This window comes from Salvelinus namaycush, unplaced genomic scaffold (genome assembly GCF_016432855.1).
Source record: "Salvelinus namaycush isolate Seneca unplaced genomic scaffold, SaNama_1.0 Scaffold247, whole genome shotgun sequence".
In the NCBI taxonomy this organism is placed as follows: domain Eukaryota; kingdom Metazoa; phylum Chordata; class Actinopteri; order Salmoniformes; family Salmonidae; genus Salvelinus; species Salvelinus namaycush.
Genome location: NW_024059308.1, coordinates 103814 through 124415, shown reverse-complemented (window position 1 = coordinate 124415; position 20602 = coordinate 103814). Strand labels below are relative to the sequence as shown.

At 45.7% G+C, this 20602-nt stretch overlaps 1 protein-coding gene across 1 annotated transcript; it reads left to right on the top strand.

Moving 5' to 3' along the window:
- Positions 1 to 808: 808 nt before the first annotated feature.
- On the top strand, positions 809 to 15016 carry st3gal7 (ST3 beta-galactoside alpha-2,3-sialyltransferase 7). The gene is made up of 8 exons (XM_038984525.1): positions 809 to 1063; positions 1642 to 1769; positions 1969 to 2089; positions 4616 to 4974; positions 5298 to 5484; positions 10014 to 10154; positions 14313 to 14462; positions 14647 to 15016. Exons 2-8 carry the CDS (start codon positions 1648 to 1650, stop codon positions 14731 to 14733), a joined length of 1167 nt encoding a protein of 388 aa, XP_038840453.1. The 5' UTR covers positions 809 to 1063; positions 1642 to 1647; the 3' UTR covers positions 14734 to 15016.
- The last annotated feature ends 5586 nt before the right edge of the window (positions 15017 to 20602 follow it).

Sequence of the window (20602 nt, the reverse complement as noted above, 5' to 3'; positions counted from 1 at the left end):
CTGCTGCTTGGTCCTTTGTTGGTGGGTGTTTCTGTAACGCACGTCGTCGGGAGAAGGAGGAGAGGACCAAGGTGCAGCGTGGTAAGTGTTCATACTATTTAATTAAAATATGAAACACAAGACAAAACAACAACGAGGAGAAAACGAAACAGTTCTGAAAGGTGAAACAAACACTAAACAGGAAACAGACACCCACAACCAAAATGGGGAAAACAGGCTACCTAAGTATGATTCTCAATCAGAGACAACGATCGACAGCTGCCTCTGATTGAGATCCATACCAGGCCAAACACAGAAATATAACAACATAGAAAAAAGAACATAGACTACCCACCCCAACTCACGCCCTGACCAACCTAACACAAAGACATAAAAAAGGAACTAAGGTCAGAACGTGACATTTGCTGATGGTTGCTGATAATGGGTCTCTGTACGCCTATAAAGATATTTCATAAAAAAATCTGCCGTTTCCAGCTACAATAGTCATTTACAACATTAACAATGTCTACACTGTATTTCTGATCAATTTGATGTTATTTTAACAGACAAAAAATGTGCTTTTCTTTAAAAAACAAGGACATTTCTAAGTGACCCCAAACTTTTGAACGGTAGTGTACTTTAGCATACACACACACACACACACACACACACACATACAGGTGCACATCCTCAATTTTCCAACGACACGCACACACACACTGGCTGTTGTTCCTGTGAGCCTGACCGTCTTACTGTGTAACAGTAGGTGAATTATTAATTTTCAGTTAGGAAGGAGGAGGCAGAGTTCACTGGTGCATAAACAGCATTACACGCTCTCTGACACAGATGTAGAATCAGCTCACTCTCACCTTAATCTTCACGTTTACCACAAGTAGTACAAACGCAAAACTGACCTTAGATCAGCGGTTAGGGACATCTTCAGTTTAGTGTGGCAGCCATTTTATCTAAATTATAGTAATTTGCCTTCTTGTTCGTCACCAGAGCATGGAGGACAGAAGAAGAACACCACAGACGACTGCTGTCTACAGACTTTCTCTAACATCTCTGAGCCCCTAGTCTTTAGGTAGGTATTTTTGTTGTATTTTTATTATATAAAATATTTTGAATTGTTCTATTCAACCTTCATTTAGCCAAGTTTGTCACTGAGATATGTCTTCATTAAGTTTACTAGTGGCTGTGTGGAGTTAGCTAGCAACAGCAACGTTCAGTCAGTATTGTCAATGTCTTGGTGTGGATAGTTTTAATGGATTTCAGGACAAGCACAGAAAAGTAGGATCTCATCCTTAGCCTTTCCTGGTGTGACACTAACCCTATAATAATTTGAAGGGTGTTTATTTTTGCCCTGTAATGTAAATACATTTATTGCATAGCCCAAATCTCACTGAGCCACCCACAGGGAATGTGGTCACAGCCAGAATCCCCATGGTCCAGCACCCCTGGAGCAGTTGGGGACAAGGGCACAGCAACAACTTTTTTCACAATGTCAGCTCCAGGACTCGAACCAAAAACCTTGCGGTCACTGGCCCAACGCTTTAACCTCAAGGCTACCTGCCACCCCTGCTGCATGGCCACAATCTGGCTGAACCCTAACCCTAGCCACAACCCCAATCCTGATCCTACCTTTCCCTGGTCTGACCCCAGGTCAGCATGGTGACTCTGAAACACCTTAGTGTGGAGGAACCAGATGACTACAGCTCTCCGGATGCTGACTTCACTGAGATAACACCTGTTACAGTTACACCTGACACCAGGGAGATGCTACTCAGCAGGTATGGCTCTGTGTGTGTGTGTGTGTGTGTGTGTGTGTGTGTGTGTGTGTGTGTGTGTGTGTGTGTGTGTGTGTGTGTGTGTGTGTGTGTGTGTGTGTGTGTGTGTGTGTGTGTGTGTGTGTGTGTGTGTGTGTGTGTGTGTGTGTGTGTGTGTGTGTGTGTGTGTGTGTGTCATTCACGTATATCCATTTTATTCCAGGACTAACAACCTAGCCTTGAGTCTAGTGCTGCTGGTGGGATGCTACTCTGCTATCCTGGTCCCTGCTCTTATAACTTCAGACCCTCTGTCAGGGGCTAACGACAACCAACACACTGACATGGTACTGAACACACACAAAAGCACATGAATACATGAATACATACAGTTGAGTCGGACATTTACATACACCTTAGCCAAATTCATTTTAACTCCGTTTTTCACAATTCCTGACATTTAATCCTAGTAAAAATTCCCTGTTTTAGGTCAGTTAGGATCACCACTTTATTTTAAGAATTTGAAATGTCAGAATTATAGTAGAGAGAGTCATTTATTTCAGCTTTTATTTCTTTCATTGCATTACCAGTGGGTCAGTAGTGTACATACACTCAATTAGTATTTGGTAGCATTGCCATTAAATTGATTAACGTGGGTCAAATGTTTGGGTAGCCTTCCACAAGCTTCAGACAATAAGTTGGGTGAATTTTGGTCCATTTCTCCTCACAGAGCTGGTGTAACTGAGTCAGGTTTGTAGGCCTCCTTGCTCACACACACTTTTTCAGTTCTCCCCACACATTTGTGGATTGAGGATTGAGGTCAGGACTTTGTGATGGCCACTCCAATACGTTGACTTTGTTGTCCTTAAGCCATTTTGCCACAACTTTGGAAGTATGCTTGGTGTCATTGTCCATTTGGAAGATCCATTTGCGACCAAGCTTTAACTTCCTGACTGATGTCTTGAGATGTTGCTACAATATATCCACATAATTTTCCTGCCTCATGATGCCATTTATTTTGTGAAGTGCACCAGTCCCTCCTGTAGCGAAGCACCACCACCACATGACGCTGCCACCCCCGTGCTTCACGGTTGGGATGGTGTTCTTCGGCTTGCATGCCTCCCCCTTTTTCCTCCAAACATAACGATGGCCATTATGGTCAAACAGTTCTATTTTTGTTTCATCAGACCAGAGGACATTTCTCCAAAAAGTACGATCTTTGTCCCCATGTGCAGTTGCAAACCGTAGTCTGATTTTTATCTGACGGTTTTGGAGCAGTGGCTTCTTCCTTGCCGAGCGGCCTTTCAGGTTATGTTGATATAGGACACGTTTTGCACAAAGTAGATGTCCTCAAGTCGACTTGCCAAAACTATAGTTTGTTAACAAGAAATTTGTGGAGTGGTTGAAAAACGAGTTTTAATGACTCCAACCTAAGTGTGTGTAAACTTCCGACTTCAACTATATATTTGGGTGCGTGTTGGGTGTATTAAACTGCTTTCTTGTGATGAACTGATTTCTCTTACTCTAGTCTGTGCTGTAGGACTTATTGAACTCCCCTTCCCTCTCCCCTCTCCTCTCTCCTTCAGGTCTTACTAAACTCCCCGTCCCTCTCCTCTCTCCTCCAGGTCTTACTATACTCCCCGTCCCTCTCCTCTCTCCTCCAGGTCTTACTAAACTCCAAGTCCCTCTCCCCTCTCCTCCAGGTCATACTATACTCCCCGTCCCTCTCCTCTCTCCTCCAGGTCTTACTATACTCCCCGTCCCTCTCCTCTCTCCTCCAGGTCTTACTATACTCCCCGTCCCTCTCCTCTCTCCTCCAGGTCTTACTAAACTCCAAGTCCCTCTCCTCCAGGTCTTACTATACTCCCCGTCCCTCTCCTCTCTCCTCCAGGTCTTACTATACTCCCCGTCCCTCTCCTCTCTCCTCCAGGTCTTACTAAACTCCAAGTCCCTCTCCTCCAGGTCATACTATACTCCCCGTCCCTCTCCTCTCTCCTCCAGGTCTTACTAAACTCCAAGTCCCTCTCCCCTCTCCTCCAGGTCATACTATACTCCCCGTCCCTCTCCTCTCTCCTCCAGGTCTTACTAAACTCCAAGTCCCTCTCCCCTCTCCTCCAGGTCATACTATACTCCCCGTCCCTCTCCTCTCTCCTCCAGGTCTTACTAAACTCCAAGTCCCTCTCCCCTCTCCTCCAGGTCATACTATACTCCCCGTCCCTCTCCTCTCTCCTCCAGGTCTTACTAAACTCCAAGTCCCTCTCCCCTCTCCTCCAGGTCATACTATACTCCCCGTCCCTCTCCTCTCTCCTCCAGGTCTTACTAAACTCCAAGTCCCTCTCCCCTCTCCTCCAGGTCATACTATACTCCCCGTCCCTCTCCTCTCTCCTCCAGGTCTTACTAAACTCCAAGTCCCTCTCCCCTCTCCTCCAGGTCATACTATACTCCCCGTCCCTTTCCTCTCTCCTCCAGGTCATACTATACTCCCCGTCCCTCTCCCCTCTCCCTTCTCCTCTCTCCTCCAGGTCTTACTATACTCCCCGTCCCTCTCCCCTCTCCCCAGGTCATACTAAACTCCCCGTCCCTCTCCCCTCTCCTCTCTCCCCCAGGTCATACTAAACTCCCCGTCTCTCTCCCCTCTCCCCTCTCCCCACTCCTCCAGGTCATACTAAACTCCCCGTCCCTCTCCCCTCTCCCCTCTCCTCTCTCCTCCAGGTCTTACTAAACTCCCCGTCCCTCTCCCCTCTCTCCCCTCTCCTCTCTCCTCCAGGTCATACTATACTCCCCGTCCCTCTCCCCTCTCCCCTCTCCTCTCTCCTCTCTCCTCCAGGTCTTACTAAACTCCCCGTCCCTCTCCCCTCTCCTCTCTCCTCCAGGTCTTACTAAACCGCTCTGCCTCCCTGCTTGTGCAGCCCTGCCATCCAGGCTGGTGTGTGTCTCGTCTCCTGTCCTTGGACTCCTCTCTAGACCTCCAGGACATCCCTGTGTTCCTCCAGTCGGGGATTGCAGCAGACAGGCGTATTCCCTGGGACTTGGCTCCTCCCCTGGGCCTCCAGGGCTGTGACGAGAGCGTGGCTCGGGCCCTGGCCTCTCTAACTCATCCAGGCCTGCCCCCATCCCTGGAGGGGAGAGGTAGGGGTGGGGGCTGTAGGAGGTGTGTGGTGGTGGGCAGTGGAGGGGTGCTACATGGCAGCCACCTGGGATCCCATATTGACCAGTATGATGTCATCATCAGGTGAATGACCAATCAAACATACAATCAATGTAATTGTAAAAGAAGCACAATCTTTTTAAATCAGATAATATTTTCCATGACCCCTACTGTACCACCTAAGTGACAGTCTGTTTCTGATATTATAACCAATCCCGTTTTTAGTTTTCCAGACTGCTAAAATAAATACATCAAAGCAACCAAACTAACCTCTATCACTCCTGGTCACTAAGGGGATATACTGGATTAGATTTGTATTGTCTGAAGCTGTTTTTCCTCCTTCTCCTCTCTCGCCTCCTTCCCCTCCTCTTTCTCCTTCCCCTTCTCACTCTTCTCTGTCCTCTCAGGATGAACAACGCCCCAGTGTCAGGTTTTGAGAGGGACGCAGGCTCCAGGACCACTGTCCGTCTGATGTACCCAGAGGGAGCTCCCCTTTCCCCCAACGAGTACAGACACACCTCCCTGGTTACCCTGGTGGTCTACAAGTGCCTGGACCTGGACTGGCTCACGTCTGTCATCACCAAACAGCCTCTGGTGGGAATGTGTTTACTACCTGTTTGTTGTCCTGTTTGTCTGTTTGTTTCCCTGTCAGAGGCACAGTGGCTTGAGGAATTTTAGTGCAGATTTGCAGACAGAAAATTACTTCTAAAGTAGCTTCTATACGTTCTGCTGTCCATGGACAGGGTTGGGTAGGTTACTTTCCGTTACAGTTACTACTTACCTGTCCAAGATTTTTATCAGTAACATAACTTTTGGATTACCCTAACATAATCTGCACTTTCAGTTACTGCATTTGGTATGCTATCATAGTGGTCTCTGACTTGTTGTCAGACTCACTCAGGTGGAATAAACTAAAAGGTCAACTGCACTTCCTGATTTGGCCTTGTTTTCATCAATGGTCATTAGGAAATGCTAGCGGCCCTGAGCGAAGGCAAACGAGAGTTGTGTTGGGGGTGTGGTTTGATGTGGCTGTTTCATGGGTGTGTCTTTGCCATTCAATCAAAACCTACAAGGACAGTTGCCAGCCAGTTTGAGTTTAAACATTATTGAAAGAAAGCCAACAACATGCATCAAACATGTCAGGTTTGCTTGATTATGAGCTAGCTAGCTTACGTTAGCTAGCAGGTATCAAACCTGTCTTCAGGTGCAACGTTAGATATGCAAATCTTCCTCTCCCGTTATATGTTAAGGAGAGGCTATGTATTTAGCTAGTTACTTCACAGTATTATAGCCTAGTATCATAGTGGCAAAGCCTATCAAAGAATGACATGTAGCTAGCTAGCCCTTGATCATGACTCTCAGTTCCATTACATTACACTTAAGAGTCATTGGACGAAGGCGTTTTCTGTACGGGGGAGTTTTGTTAAGAGCCCCGATGCTCAATCTGAACATTGCTTGCGGTACGGTTTTAGAAGCATAAGGTCCTTATATTTCATAGAATTTTCAAAAAACAAAAGGTTAAATTGATACACTGCTTGATAGGGTTAGGGTTAGTGTTCCCACATGGCCAGATCTCCATGTTACAGCGTTTGTTTACGAAATACAAGAGGCGACCATTGTGCAAATTAGCTATCTAGTATGCTCCGCACAACTATGTAAGCGTAACTTGGGAAGTGTAGCAGAAGTGTAGTTTGGTCAGATGGAGGCTCCATAGCTGGATGGATCTTTGCAATACTGCTACAATAAGTGTATTTATTTTACTTGAAGGATTCTTTCTCGCTGATAAAAGACAAGGGCCATAATGTTTCGAAAGCTGTATCTCAAGCAATGATTATTGATGTTTCAAAACGTTAAAACAGCGTCGGGACTGTAGTTCACATGAGGCAGTCGTAGGCGAAGCTAATGGCTGAGAACTACAGGGAGAAGGCAGAATGGCGCCTAACGTTTTCGAGAGCTATAACTAGCTAGCTATAAACAAAATGTAGCTACTTACCAACAGCACACCAGTCTCAGGTTTGATGGTTGACACCCCAAGTAGAAGATAGTCAGATTTAATCCATATCCTGGCCATCTGCCTAAGATTGTTGAACAACTTTATGGAAGCCCATTTTCACTAGAGTGGATATTTCCTGAGCAAGGGCAAGTACAAACCACTGTCTGGGGAAGACTTTCCAGTGGGCGAGTTCGTTGCCCTGGGTGTGCGGGGTTTGTTAATTTTCAATCATTCCATTTGTCCTCTAAGGAGAGATCTGCACCCGCCTCTGCTGAGTCCCCAACAACTGGGTGTTCCGGTTTTCAGGGGAAATGGAAAGAGAGCCTGTGACACAACTGTCACGCCCTGGCCTTAGTTATCTTTGTTTTCTGTAATATTTTGGTTAGGTCAGGGTGTGACAGGGGGGATGTTTGTGTATAGTTGTCTCGTCTGGGGTGGTTGTATGGTATAGGGGGTTTTGGTAGAGTGTATGGGTTTGTGTTGTGTGTAGGTGTCTAGGTAAGTCTATGGTTGCCTGAATGGTTCTCAATCAGAGACAGCTGTCATTCATTGTCTCTGATTGGGAGCCATATTTAAGGCAGCCATAGGCAGTAGGCTTTTGTGGGTAATTGTCTATGTCTAAACGTTAGTAGCTTGTGTGTGCACTTTCGTTTTGTAGCTTCACGGTCGTTTGTTGTTTTGTTTGTTTGTATAGTGTTTCGTTTCGTGTTCATCTTCTTCGTAAATAAAAAGAGGATGTATTTATATCACACTGCGCCTTGGTCCACTCTTCTTCATCAAGACGATCGTGACAACAACTTCCCCTTTCGGACGTTAACAAGGCGACACTCCATCTTAACTCCTCCTCTACATTTACTGGATTGGTTGAACAGTGAAAAATATGATTTTCTTCTTGTCAAGACCAGTATGTAGGGGGATCTACTTTCAGACCAGTATGTAGGGGATCTAGTTTCAGACCAGTATGTAGAGGATCTAGTTTCAGACCAGTATGTGGGGGATCTAGTTTCAGACCAGTATGTAGAGGATCTAGTTTCAGACCAGTATGTAGGGGATCTAGTTTCAGACCAGTATGTAGAGGATCTAGTTTCAGACCAGTATGTAGGGGATCTAGTTTCAGACCAGTATGTAGGGGATCTAGTTTCAGACCAGTATGTAGAGGATCTAGTTTCAGACCAGTATGTAGAGGATCTAGTTTCAGACCAGTATGTAGGGGATCTAGTTTCAGACCAGTATGTAGGGGATCTAGTTTCAGACCAGTATGTAGGGGATCTAGTTTCAGACCAGTATGTAGGGGATCTAGTTTCAGACCAGTATGTAGGGGATCTAGTTTCAGACCAGTGTGTAGAGGATCTAGTTTCAGACCAGTATGTAGGGGATCTAGTTTCAGACCAGTATGTAGGGGATCTAGTTTCAGACCAGTATGTAGGGGGATCTAGTTTCAGACCAGTATGTTGGGGATCTAGTTTCAGACCAGTATGTAGGGGATCTAGTTTCGGGCCAGTATGTAGGGGATCTAGTTTCAGACCAGTATGTAGGGGGATCTAGTTTCAGACCAGTATGTAGGGGATCTAGTTTCAGACCAGTATGTAGGGGATCTAGTTTCAGACCAGTATGTAGGGGATCTAGTTTCAGACCAGTATGTAGGGGATCTAGTTTCAGACCAGTATGTAGGGGATCTAGTTTCAGACCAGTATGTAGGGGATCTAGTTTCAGACCAGTGTGTAGGGGATCTAGTTTCAGACCAGTATGTAGGGGATCTAGTTTCAGACCAGTGTGTAGGGGATCTAGTTTCAGACCAGTGTGTAGGGGTTCTAGTTTCAGACCAGTATGTAGGGGATCTAGTTTCAGACCAGTATGTAGGGGATCTAGTTTCAGACCAGTGTGTAGGGGATCTAGTTTCAGACCAGTATGTAGGGGATCTAGTTTCAGACCAGTGTGTAGGGGATCTAGTTTCAGACCAGTGTGTAGGGGGATCTAGTTTCAGACCAGTATGTAGGGGATCTAGTTTCAGACCAGTATGTAGGGGATCTAGTTTCAGACCAGTGTGTAGGGGATCTAGTTTCAGACCAGTGTGTAGGGGATCTAGTTTCAGACCAGTGTGTAGGGGATCTAGTTTCAGACCAGTATGTAGGGGATCTAGTTTCAGACCAGTATGTAGGGGATCTAGTTTCAGACCAGTATGTAGGGGATCTAGTTTCAGACCAGTATGTAGAGGATCTAGTTTCAGGCATTTCTTTATTTTGCGCCAACTAGGTTACCACCAGGGCCATGCAAAGCAAAGTTGCCCAGTCTTTTCCCAGAAAACACGGTGCCACCACGTGCTAATAGGCAAAAAAGGGGTATGAATTGTTGACATATGTAAGGGGTGCGTTCTGGCGGCAGAGAAGTCAGACGCAGGAGAGCAAAAACTGTGTTTCCAACGGCGCAGTTTAATAATAAAAACCCCCACCGGAAACAAGAACAATCAATAAGTGGGTACAAAACCCGACGCACACCAGACATAACGTGCACAAGCACTTACAATAAACAATACCGGACAAGGACATGGGGGGAACAGAGGTTTAAATACACAACATGTAATTGATGGAATTGAAACCAGGTGTGTGGGAAGATAAGACAAAACAAATGGAAAATGAAAGGTGGATCGGCGATGGCTAGAAGACTGGTGACGTCGACCGCCGAACGTCGCCCGAACAAGGAGAGGGACTGACTTCGGAGGAAGTCGTGACAACATAATTGTAAACTAACCTTCATTTACTCGTTGTGACACATTCAGACTCTAAACTCCGTTTTAGACGAGACTGACTTTATGACCAAAATGATCCTATTTGCACTTCGAATAAAATTTTCGTTAACAGTCTTTCTGAATTTAAAAGTAATCCAAGAAGTAATAACCTCGTCTTTCAAAAGTATCTGTAATCAGATTACAATACAATTACAATTTTACAATTGTAATACAATTACAAAAATTACAATTTTTGCTTGTAAACGTAAATGATTACAGTTACTTTTTTCTAATCAGATTACATGTAACTGATTACATGCAATCAATTACTCCCCAATCCTGTTTATGTTTGTGTTCTAGAGCTGTTTCTGAATTGGTTCTGCTTCCTGTGGTTGTGTTGTCTAGAGCTGGTGGTCCAAGCTGTGGTTCTGGAGAGACGTAGTGGAGAACATTCCTCTGAAGCCGGAGAACATCCAGATACTCAACCCAGAGATCATGCACAAGACAGGCCTAGCACTGCAAAGATACACACAGCAACAGAGGGAGGTTGGTACTACTGATACACACAGCAAAAGAGGAAGGTTACTACTACTGATACACACAGCAACAGAGGAAGGTTACTACTACTGATACACACAGCAACAGAGGAAGGTTACTACTACTGATACACACAGCAACAGAGGAAGGTTACTACTACTGATACAAACAGCAACAGAGGAAGGTTACTACTACTGATACAAACAGCAACAGAGGAAGGTTACTACTACTGATACACACAGCAACAGAGGAAGGTTAGTACTACTGATACACACAGCAACAGAGGAAGGTTAGTACTACTGATACACACAGCAACAGAGGAAGGTTAGTACTACTGATACACACAGCAACAGAGGAAGGTTAGTACTACTGATACACACAGCAACAGAGGAAGGTTACTACTACTGATACAAACAGCAACAGAGGAAGGTTACTACTACTGATACACACAGCAACAGAGGAAGGTTAGTAATACTGATACACACAGCAACAGAGGAAGGTTAGTACTGATACACACAGCAACAGAGGAAGGTTACTACTACTGATACACACAGCAACAGAGGAAGGCTATACTGATACACACAGCAACAGAGGAAGGTTAGTACTACTGATACACACAGCAACAGAGGAAGGTTACTACTACTGATACACACAGCAACAGAGGAAGGTTAGTACTGATACACACAGCAACAGAGGAAGGTTAGTACTGATACACACAGCAACAGAGGAAGGTTAATACTACTGATACACACAGCAACAGAGGAAGGTTACTACTACTGATACACACAGCAACAGAGGAAGGTTACTACTACTGATACACACAGCAACAGAGGAAGGTTAGTACTGATACACACAGCAACAGAGGAAGGTTAGTACTACTGATACACACAGCAACAGAGGAAGGTTAGTACTGATACACACAGCAGCAGAGGAAGGTTAGTACTGATACACACAGCAACAGAGGAAGGTTACTACTACTGATACACACAGCAACAGAGGAAGGTTACTACTACTGATACACACAGCAACAGAGGAAGGTTAGTACTGATACACACAGTAACAGAGGAAGGTTAGTACTGATACACACCGCAACAGAGGAAGGTTAGTACTACTGATACGCACAGCAACAGAGGAAGGTTAGTACTACTGATACACACAGCAACAGAGGAAGGTTAGTAATACTGATACACACAGCAACAGAGGGAGGTTACTACTACTGATACACACAGCAACAGAGGAAGGTTAGTACTGATACACACAGTAACAGAGGAAGGTTACTACTACTGATACACACAGCAACAGAGGAAGGTTAGTGCTGATACACACAGCAACAGAGGAAGGTTAGTACTGATACACCCAGCAACAGAGGAAGGTTACTACTACTGATACACACAGCAACAGAGGAAGGTTAGTACTACTGATACACACAGCAACAGAGGAAGGTTAGTACTGATACACACAGCAACAGAGGAAGTTTATTACTACTGATACACACAGCAACAGAGGAAGGTTAGTACTGATACACACAGCAACAGAGGAAGTTTATTACTACTGATACACACAGCAACAGAGGAAGGTTAGTACTGATACACACAGCAACATAGGAAGGTTAGTACTGATACACACAGTAACAGAGGAAGGTTAGTACTGATACACAGAGCAACAGAGGAAGGTTACTACTACTGATACACACAGCAACAGAGGAAGGTTAGTACTGATACACACAGCAAAAGAGGAAGGTTAGTATTGATACACACAGCAACAGAGGAAGGTTACTACTACTGATACACACAGCAACAGAGGAAGGTTAGTACTACTGATACACACAGCAGCAGAGGAAGGTTAGTACTACTGATACACACAGCAACAGAGGAAGGTTAGTACTGATACACACAGCAAAAGAGGAAGGTTAGTATTGATACACACAGCAACAGAGGAAGGTTACTACTACTGATACACACAGCAGCAGAGGAAGGTTACTACTACTGATACACACAGCAACAGAGGAAGGTTAGTACTGATACACACAGCAACAGAGGAAGGTTAGTACTACTGATACACACAGCAACAGAGGAAGGTTAGTACTGATACACACAGCAACAGAGGAAGGTTAGTACTGATACACACAGTAACAGAGGAAGGTTACTACTACTGATACACACAGCAACAGAGGAAGGTTAGTACTACTGATACACACAGCAACAGAGGAAGGTTACTACTACTGATACACACAGCAACAGAGGAAGGTTAGTACTACTGATACACACAGCAACAGAGGAAGGTTAGTACTACTGATACACACAGCAACAGAGGAAGGTTAGTACTACTGATACACACAGCAACAGAGGAAGGTTATTACTACTGATACACACAGCAACAGAGGAAGGTTAGTACTGATACACACAGCAACAGAGGAAGGTTATTACTACTGATACACACAGCAACAGAGGAATATTAGTACTGATACACACAGCAACAGAGGAAGGTTATTACTGATACACACAGCAACAGAGGAAGGTTACTACTACTGATACACACAGTAACAGAGGAAGGTTAGTACTGATACACAGAGCAACAGAGGAAGGTTACTACTACTGATACACACAGCAACAGAGGAAGGTTAGTACTGATACACACAGCAACAGAGGAAGGTTACTACTACTGATACACACAGTAACAGAGGAAGGTTACTACTACTGATACACACAGTAACAGAGGAAGGTTAGTACTGATACACACAGCAACAGAGGAAGGTTACTACTACTGATACACACAGCAACAGAGGAAGGTTACTACTACTGATACACAGAGCAACAGAGGAAGGTTACTACTACTGATACACACAGCAACAGAGGACGGTTACTACTACTGATACACACAGCAACAGAGGAAGGTTACTACTACTGATACATGCAACAACAGAGGAAGGTTACTACTACTGATACACACAGTAACAGAGGGAGGTTAGTACTGATACACACAGCAACAGAGGAAGGTTACTACTACTGATACACACAGCACCAGAGGAAGGTTAGTACTACTGATACACACAACAACAGAGGAAGGTTACTACTACTGATACACACAACAACAGAGGAAGGTTAGTACTACTGATACACACAGCAACAGAGGAAGGTTACTACTACTGATACACACAACAACAGAGGAAGGTTAGTACTACTGATACACACAACAACAGAGGAAGGTTAGTACTACTGATACACACAGCAACAGAGGAAGGTTAGTACTACTGATACACACAGCAACAGAGGAAGGTTAGTACTACTGATACACACAGCAACAGAGGAAGGTTAGTACTACTGATACACACAGCAACAGAGGAAGGTTAGTACTACTGATACACACAGCAACAGAGGAAGGTTAGTACTATTGATAGACACAGCAACAGAGGAAGGTTACTACTACTGACACAGTACCAGAGGAAGCTTACTACTACTGATACACACAGCAACATAATACTTTTAAAGGATATACAGGTAACTGCCAAAATATCTGAAACACCTGAGTAAATGAGGGAAACAAAGTATTTTGAAAGCAGGTGCTTCCACACAGGTGTGGTCCCTGAGTTAAATAAACAATTAGCATCCCATCATGCTTAGGGTCTTGTATAAAAATGCTGTGCAGACCATTGTTTTTTCCATTATTTTGGCTACCGTGGCTATGCCCCTATAAGATGACAATGAATGGTTTGATGAGCATGAAGACGATGTAAACCACATGACAAGGCCGTCTCAGTCACCAGATCTCAACCCAATTGAACACTTATGGGAGATTCTGCAGGGGCACCATAGAGTGTTTTCCACCACTATCAACAAAACACCAAATGATGGAATTTCTGTGTCGCATCCCTCCAATAGAGTTCCAGACACTTGTAGAATGTATGCCAAGGTGCATTGAAGCTGTTATGGCTTGTGGTGGCCCAACACCCTACTTTTACACTATGTTGGTGTTTCCTTTATTTTGGCAGTTTCCTGTACATGTACAGTATAAATGTGTACCCAGTGGATGAATGTTTCAATAATTGAATGGCTCTCTCCATGTGGTTTGCTTTAACATTTGGGTGGAAGTGTTTCTTCTTAGATTGATGTAGTCTGAACACGAGTTAGCCTTAATAAACACTTAATTACCATCCTGACTTCTCTCTAGTTGGTTCCTACGTTAGGTGCCAGTGCGGTGGTGATGGCCCTACAGCTGTGTGATGAGGTGAGCCTGGCAGGGTTTGGTTATGACCTGCAGCATCCCGGTGCCAGACTACACTACTATGAGAGTCTATGTATGGACGCCATCAAGGCCCAGGTACACTACAGTATATAAGAGCAGTGGAGAGAGAATGACAAACACTGATTGTTTGCTGTTCCCATAAAAATATGTGTTAGCTTCTGCTACTAGTAAGGTCCAGGTCAGAGAAGCACTTTTGAATTATATATTTTTCTAATTAAAGTCTCTTAAGTATCTTCCTGTATTGATTGTCTTTGTCCAGGTGGTACATGATGTGAGCGCTGAGAAACTCTTCCTCAGAGAGCTAGTGGCTGCAGGTGTCTTGACTGACCTCACAGGGGCGCTGTGACAGAGAGACAGTACCAGGGATGGACACAGTTCTAGCAGTTGTGGTTGGAGGTTTCCACCTTGCCGGCACAGGGATTCAAACCAGCGACCTTTCTTAACAACCCCTGGTTCCTTCTACTACCATGATGATTCAACCAATCAATGCTTAGTTGAAAAATGTACTATTATTATTTACTATATTATGCACTATAAAAATGTATGCACCCATTACTGTAAGTAGCTTTGGATTAAAGTGTCTACTAAATGTCATATGTCATTATTCTATATTAAATGTCCAAAGCAGCCATTTGTATATCAATATCAAATCATTTCTGGGTAACAGTTAAGTACCTTACTGTAATAGATTTAAATAAAAATGGGCAAAAAAATATTTCTCAAGCTAGAATTTAGCTAGGACTGTCTGGGAGTGGTCTGAGTGGGGAGGGATAACTGAAAACTAGCTGTTATTGGCAGAGGTTTGGAACTCTCTTTGTTATTGGTCTATTAACTAATTTACTGCATGGTGACGCCACCATGGAAAGCAGAAACACCCTCCAATACAAACCTGCTCATTAGGTCATTTGTAGATTGTATTTTCAACCAGCAACTATCAGGAAATAACACTGAACTCATTTTTAGACTTTTACAGTTAGATTAATCAGCAATATGATACAAAACCCTGGGAAAACAGAATTTTGACTGCACTGGGCCTGTAAGAACAAAAGATTGACCACCTCTGCACTACTTACCACAACTTGCCCCAACCTCAACACGTTGTAGTACAGTACCTCCCACAACCTGCCCCTACCTCAACACGTTGTAGTACAGTACCTTCCACAACCTGCCCCTACTTCAGCACGTTGAGGTACAGTACCTTCAACAACCTGCCCCTACCTCAACACATTGTAGTACAGTACCTCCAACAACCTGCCCCTACCTCAACACGTTGTAGTACAGTACCTCCAACAACCTGCCCCTACCTCAACACGTTGTAGTACAGTACCTCCAACAACCTGCCCCTACCTCAACACGTTGTAGTACCTTCCACAACCTGCCCCTACCTCAACACATTGTAGTACAGTACCTTCCACAACCTGCCCCTACCTCAACACATTGTAGTACAGTACCTTCCACAACCTGCCCCTACCTCAAGACGTTGTAGTACAGTACCTTCCACAACCTGCCCCTACCTCAACACGTTGTAGTACCTTCCACAACCTGCCCCTACCTCAACACGTTGTAGTACCTTTCACAACCTGCCCCAACCTCAACACGTTGTAGTACAGTACCTTCCACAACCTGCCCCTACCTCAACACGTTGTAGTACCTTCCACAACCTGCCCCTACCTCAACACGTTGTAGTACCTTTCACAACCTGCCCCAACCTCAACACGTTGTAGTACAGTACCTCCCACAACCTGACCCCTACCTCAACACATTGTAGTACAGTACCTTCCACAACCTGCCCCTACCTCAGCACATTGTAGTACAGTACCTTCCACAACCTGCCCCTACCTCAACACATTGTAGTACAGTACCTTCCACAACCTGCCCCTACCTCAGCACGTTGTAGTACAGTACCTTCCACAACCTGCCCCTACCTCAACACATTGTAGTACAGTACCTTCCACAACCTGCCCCTACCTCAACACGTTGTAGTACAGTACTTTCCACAACCTGCCCCTACCTCAACACATTGTAGTACCTTCCACAACCTGCCCCTACCTCAACACATTGTAGTGCCTTCCACAACCTGCCCCTACCTCAGCACGTTGTAGTACCTTCCACAACCTGCCCCAACCTCAACACGTTGTAGTACCTTCCACAACCTGCCCCTACCTCAGCACGTTGTAGTACCTTTCACAACCTGCCCCAACCTCAACACGTTGTAGTACAGTACCTTCCACAACCTGCCCCTACCTCAACACATTGTAGTACAGTACCTTCCACAACCTGCCCCTACCTCAGCACGTTGTAGTACAGTACCTTCCACAACCTGCCCCTACCTCAACACATTGTAGTACAGTACCTTCCACAACCTGCCCCTACCTCAGCACGTTGTAGTACAGTACCTTCCACAACCTGCCCCTACCTCAACACGTTGTAGTACAGTACTTTCCACAACCTGCCCCTACCTCAACACATTGTAGTACCTTCCACAACCTGCCCCTACCTCAACACGTTGTAGTACCTTCCACAACCTGCCCCTACCTCAACACATTGTAGTACCTTCCACAACCTGCCCCTACCTCAACACATTGTAGTACCTTCCACAACCTGCCCCTACCTCAGCACGTTGTAGTACCTTCCACAACCTGCCCCAACCTCAACACGTTGTAGTACCTTCCACAACCTGCCCCTACCTCAGCATGTTGTAGTACAGTACCTTCCACAACCTGCCCCTACCTCAGCACATTGTAGTACCTTCCACAACCTGCCCCTACCTCAGCACGTTGTAGTACCTTCCACAACCTGCCCCTACCTCAGCACATTGTAGTACCTTCCACAACCTGCCCCTACCTCAGCACGTTGTAGTACAGTACCTTCCACAACCTGCCCCTACCTCAGCACATTGTAGTACCTTCCACAACCTGCCCCTACCTCAACACGTTGTAGTACCTTCCACAACCTGCCCCTACCTCAGCATGTTGTAGTACAGCACTTTCCACAACCTGCCCCTACCTCAACACATTGTAGTACAGTACCTTCCACAACCTGCTCCTACCTCAGCACATTGTAGTACCTTCCACAACCTGCCCCTACCTCAACACGTTGTAGTACCTTCCACAACCTGCCCCTACCTCAGCACATTGTAGTACCTTCCACAACCTGCCCCTACCTCAACACGTTGTAGTACCTTCCAAAACCTGCCCCTACCTCAACACATTGTAGTACCTTCCACAACCTGCCCCTACCTCAACACATTGTAGTACCTTCCACAACCTGCCCCTACCTCAACACATTGTAGTACCTTCCACAACCTGCCCCTACCTCAGCACGTTGTAGTACCTTCCACAACCTGCCCCTACCTCAGCACGTTGTAGTACCTTCCACAACCTGCCCCTACCTCAGCACATTGTAGTACCTTCCACAACCTGCCCCTACCTCAACACATTGTAGTACCTTCCACAACCTGCCCCTACCTCAGCACGTTGTAGTACCTTCCACAACCTGCCCCTACCTCAACACGTTGTAGTACCTTCCACAACCTGCCCCTACCTCAGCACGTTGTAGTACCTTCCACAACCTGCCCCTACCTCAACACGTTGTAGTACCTTCCACAACCTGCCCCTACCTCAGCACGTTGTAGTACCTTCCACAACCTGCCCCTACCTCAGCACATTGTAGTACCTTCCACAACCTGCCCCTACCTCAACACGTTGTAGTACAGTACTTTCCACAACCTGCCCCTACCTCAGCACGTTGTAGTACCTTCCACAACCTGCCCCTACCTCAACACGTTGTAGTACAGTACTTTCCACAACCTGCCCCTACCTCAGCACGTTGTAGTACAGTACCTTCCACAACCTGCCCCTACCTCAGCACGTTGTAGTACCTTCCACAACCTGCCCCTACCTCAACACATTGTAGTACCTTCCACAACCTTCCCCTACCTCAGCACGTTGTAGTACCTTCCACAACCTTCCCCTACCTCAGCACATTGTAGTACCTTCCACAACCTGCCCCTACCTCAACACGTTGTAGTACAGTACCTTCCACAACCTTCCCCTACCTCAGCACATTGTAGTACCTTCCACAACCTGCCCCTACCTCAACACGTTGTAGTACAGTACCTTCCACAACCTGCCCCTACCTCAGCACATTGTAGTACCTTCCACAACCTGCCCCTACCTCAACACGTTGTAGTACCTTCCACAACCTGCCCCTACCTCAGCATGTTGTAGTACAGCACTTTCCACAACCTGCCCCTACCTCAACACATTGTAGTACCTTCCACAACCTGCCCCTACCTCAACACGTTGTAGTACCTTCCACAACCTGCCCCTACCTCAACACATTGTAGTACCTTCCACAACCTGCCCCTACCTCAGCACATTGTAGTACCTTCCACAACCTGCCCCTACCTCAACACATTGTAGCACAGTACCTTCCACAACCTGCCCCTACCTCAGCACATTGTAGTACCTTCCACAACCTGCCCCTACCTCAACACATTGTAGTACCTTCCACAACCTGCCCCTACCTCAGCACATTGTAGTACCTTCCACAACCTGCCCCTACCTCAACACATTGTAGTACAGTACCTTCCACAACCTGCCCCTACCTCAGCACATTGTAGTACCTTCCACAACCTGCCCCTACCTCAACACGTTGTAGTACAGTACTTTCCACAACCTGCCCCTACCTCAGCACATTGTAGTACCTTCCACAACCTGCCCCTACCTCAACACGTTGTAGTACCTTCCACAACCTGCCCCTACCTCAACACGTTGTAGTACAGTACTTTCCACAACCTGACCCTACCTCAACACATTGTAGTACCTTCCACAACCTGCCCCTACCTCAACACATTGTAGTACCTTCCACAACCTGCCCCTACCTCAACACGTTGTAGTACCTTCCACAACCTGCCCCTACCTCAACACATTGTAGTACCTTCCACAACCTGCCCCTACCTCAACACGTTGTAGTACCTTCCACAACCTGCCCCTACCTCAACACATTGTAGTACCTTCCACAACCTGCCCCTACCTCAACACATTGTAGTACCTTCCACAACCTGCCCCTACCTCAACACATTGTAGTACCTTCCACAACCTGCCCCTACCTCAGCACATTGTAGTACCTTCCACAACCTGCCCCTACCTCAACACATTGTAGTACCTTCCACAACCTGCCCCTACCTCAGCACATTGTAGTACCTTCCACAACCTGCCCCTACCTCAACACATTGTAGTACCTTCCACAACCTGCCCCTACCTCAGCACGTTGTAGTACAGTACCTTCCACAACCTGCTCCTACCTCAGCACATTGTAGTACCTTCCACAACCTGCCCCTACCTCAGCACGTTGTAGTACCTTCCACAACCTGCCCCTACCTCAACACGTTGTAGTACCTTCCACAACCTGCCCCTACCTCAACACATTGTAGTACCTTCCACAACCTGCCCCTACCTCAACACATTGTAGTACCTTCCACAACCTGCCCCTACCTCAACACGTTGTAGTACCTTCCACAACCTGCCCCTACCTCAACACGTTGTAGTACAGTACCTTCCACAACCTGCCCCTACGTCAACACATTGTAGTACCTTCCACAACCTGCCCCTACCTCAACACATTGTAGTACCTTCCACAACCTGCCCCTACCTCAACACATTGTAGTACCTTCCACAACCTGCCCCTACCTCAACACATTGTAGTACCTTCCACAACCTGCCCCTACCTCAGCACATTGTAGTACAGTACTTTCCACAACCTGCCCCTACCTCAACACGTTGTAGTACCTTCCACAACCTGCCCCTACCTCAACACGTTGTAGTACCTTCCACAACCTGCCCCTACCTACACATACATGCTGACCTTTTCACAATTTACATTTAACCTGCCTACTTATTACAAGGTTATGTACTCTACAGTGCCTATGATTTTTCTGCATTACAAAGTGGGATTGAAATGTATTTAATTTAGTGTTTTTTTTTTGTCACTGATCTACAGAAAAGTTAAAAGAAATTCCACAAATGTTATCAATTAATAGAAAATAACTTACTAATATGTCTTGGTTATATAACTGTTCACCCCCTTTGTTATGGCAAGCCTAAATAAGTTGAGTAGTAAAAATTCCCGGGGTAATTTCATGTTTTCATATGTTTCTGAGGTATTCGCTACTCTGACTGCTAGAACGGCAATAGCTCAGATACAAATGAAAA

Coding starts and splice junctions, on each gene's coding strand:
- st3gal7 (XM_038984525.1), top strand. CDS start 1,648: ATGGTGACTCTGAAACACCTTAGTGTGGAGGAACCAGATGACTACAGC. Junction 1,770..1,968: donor AGGGAGATGCTACTCAGCAG/GTATGGCTCTGT, acceptor ATTTTATTCCAG/GACTAACAACCTAGCCTTGA. Junction 5,485..10,013: donor TCATCACCAAACAGCCTCTG/GTGGGAATGTGT, acceptor TGTGTTGTCTAG/AGCTGGTGGTCCAAGCTGTG.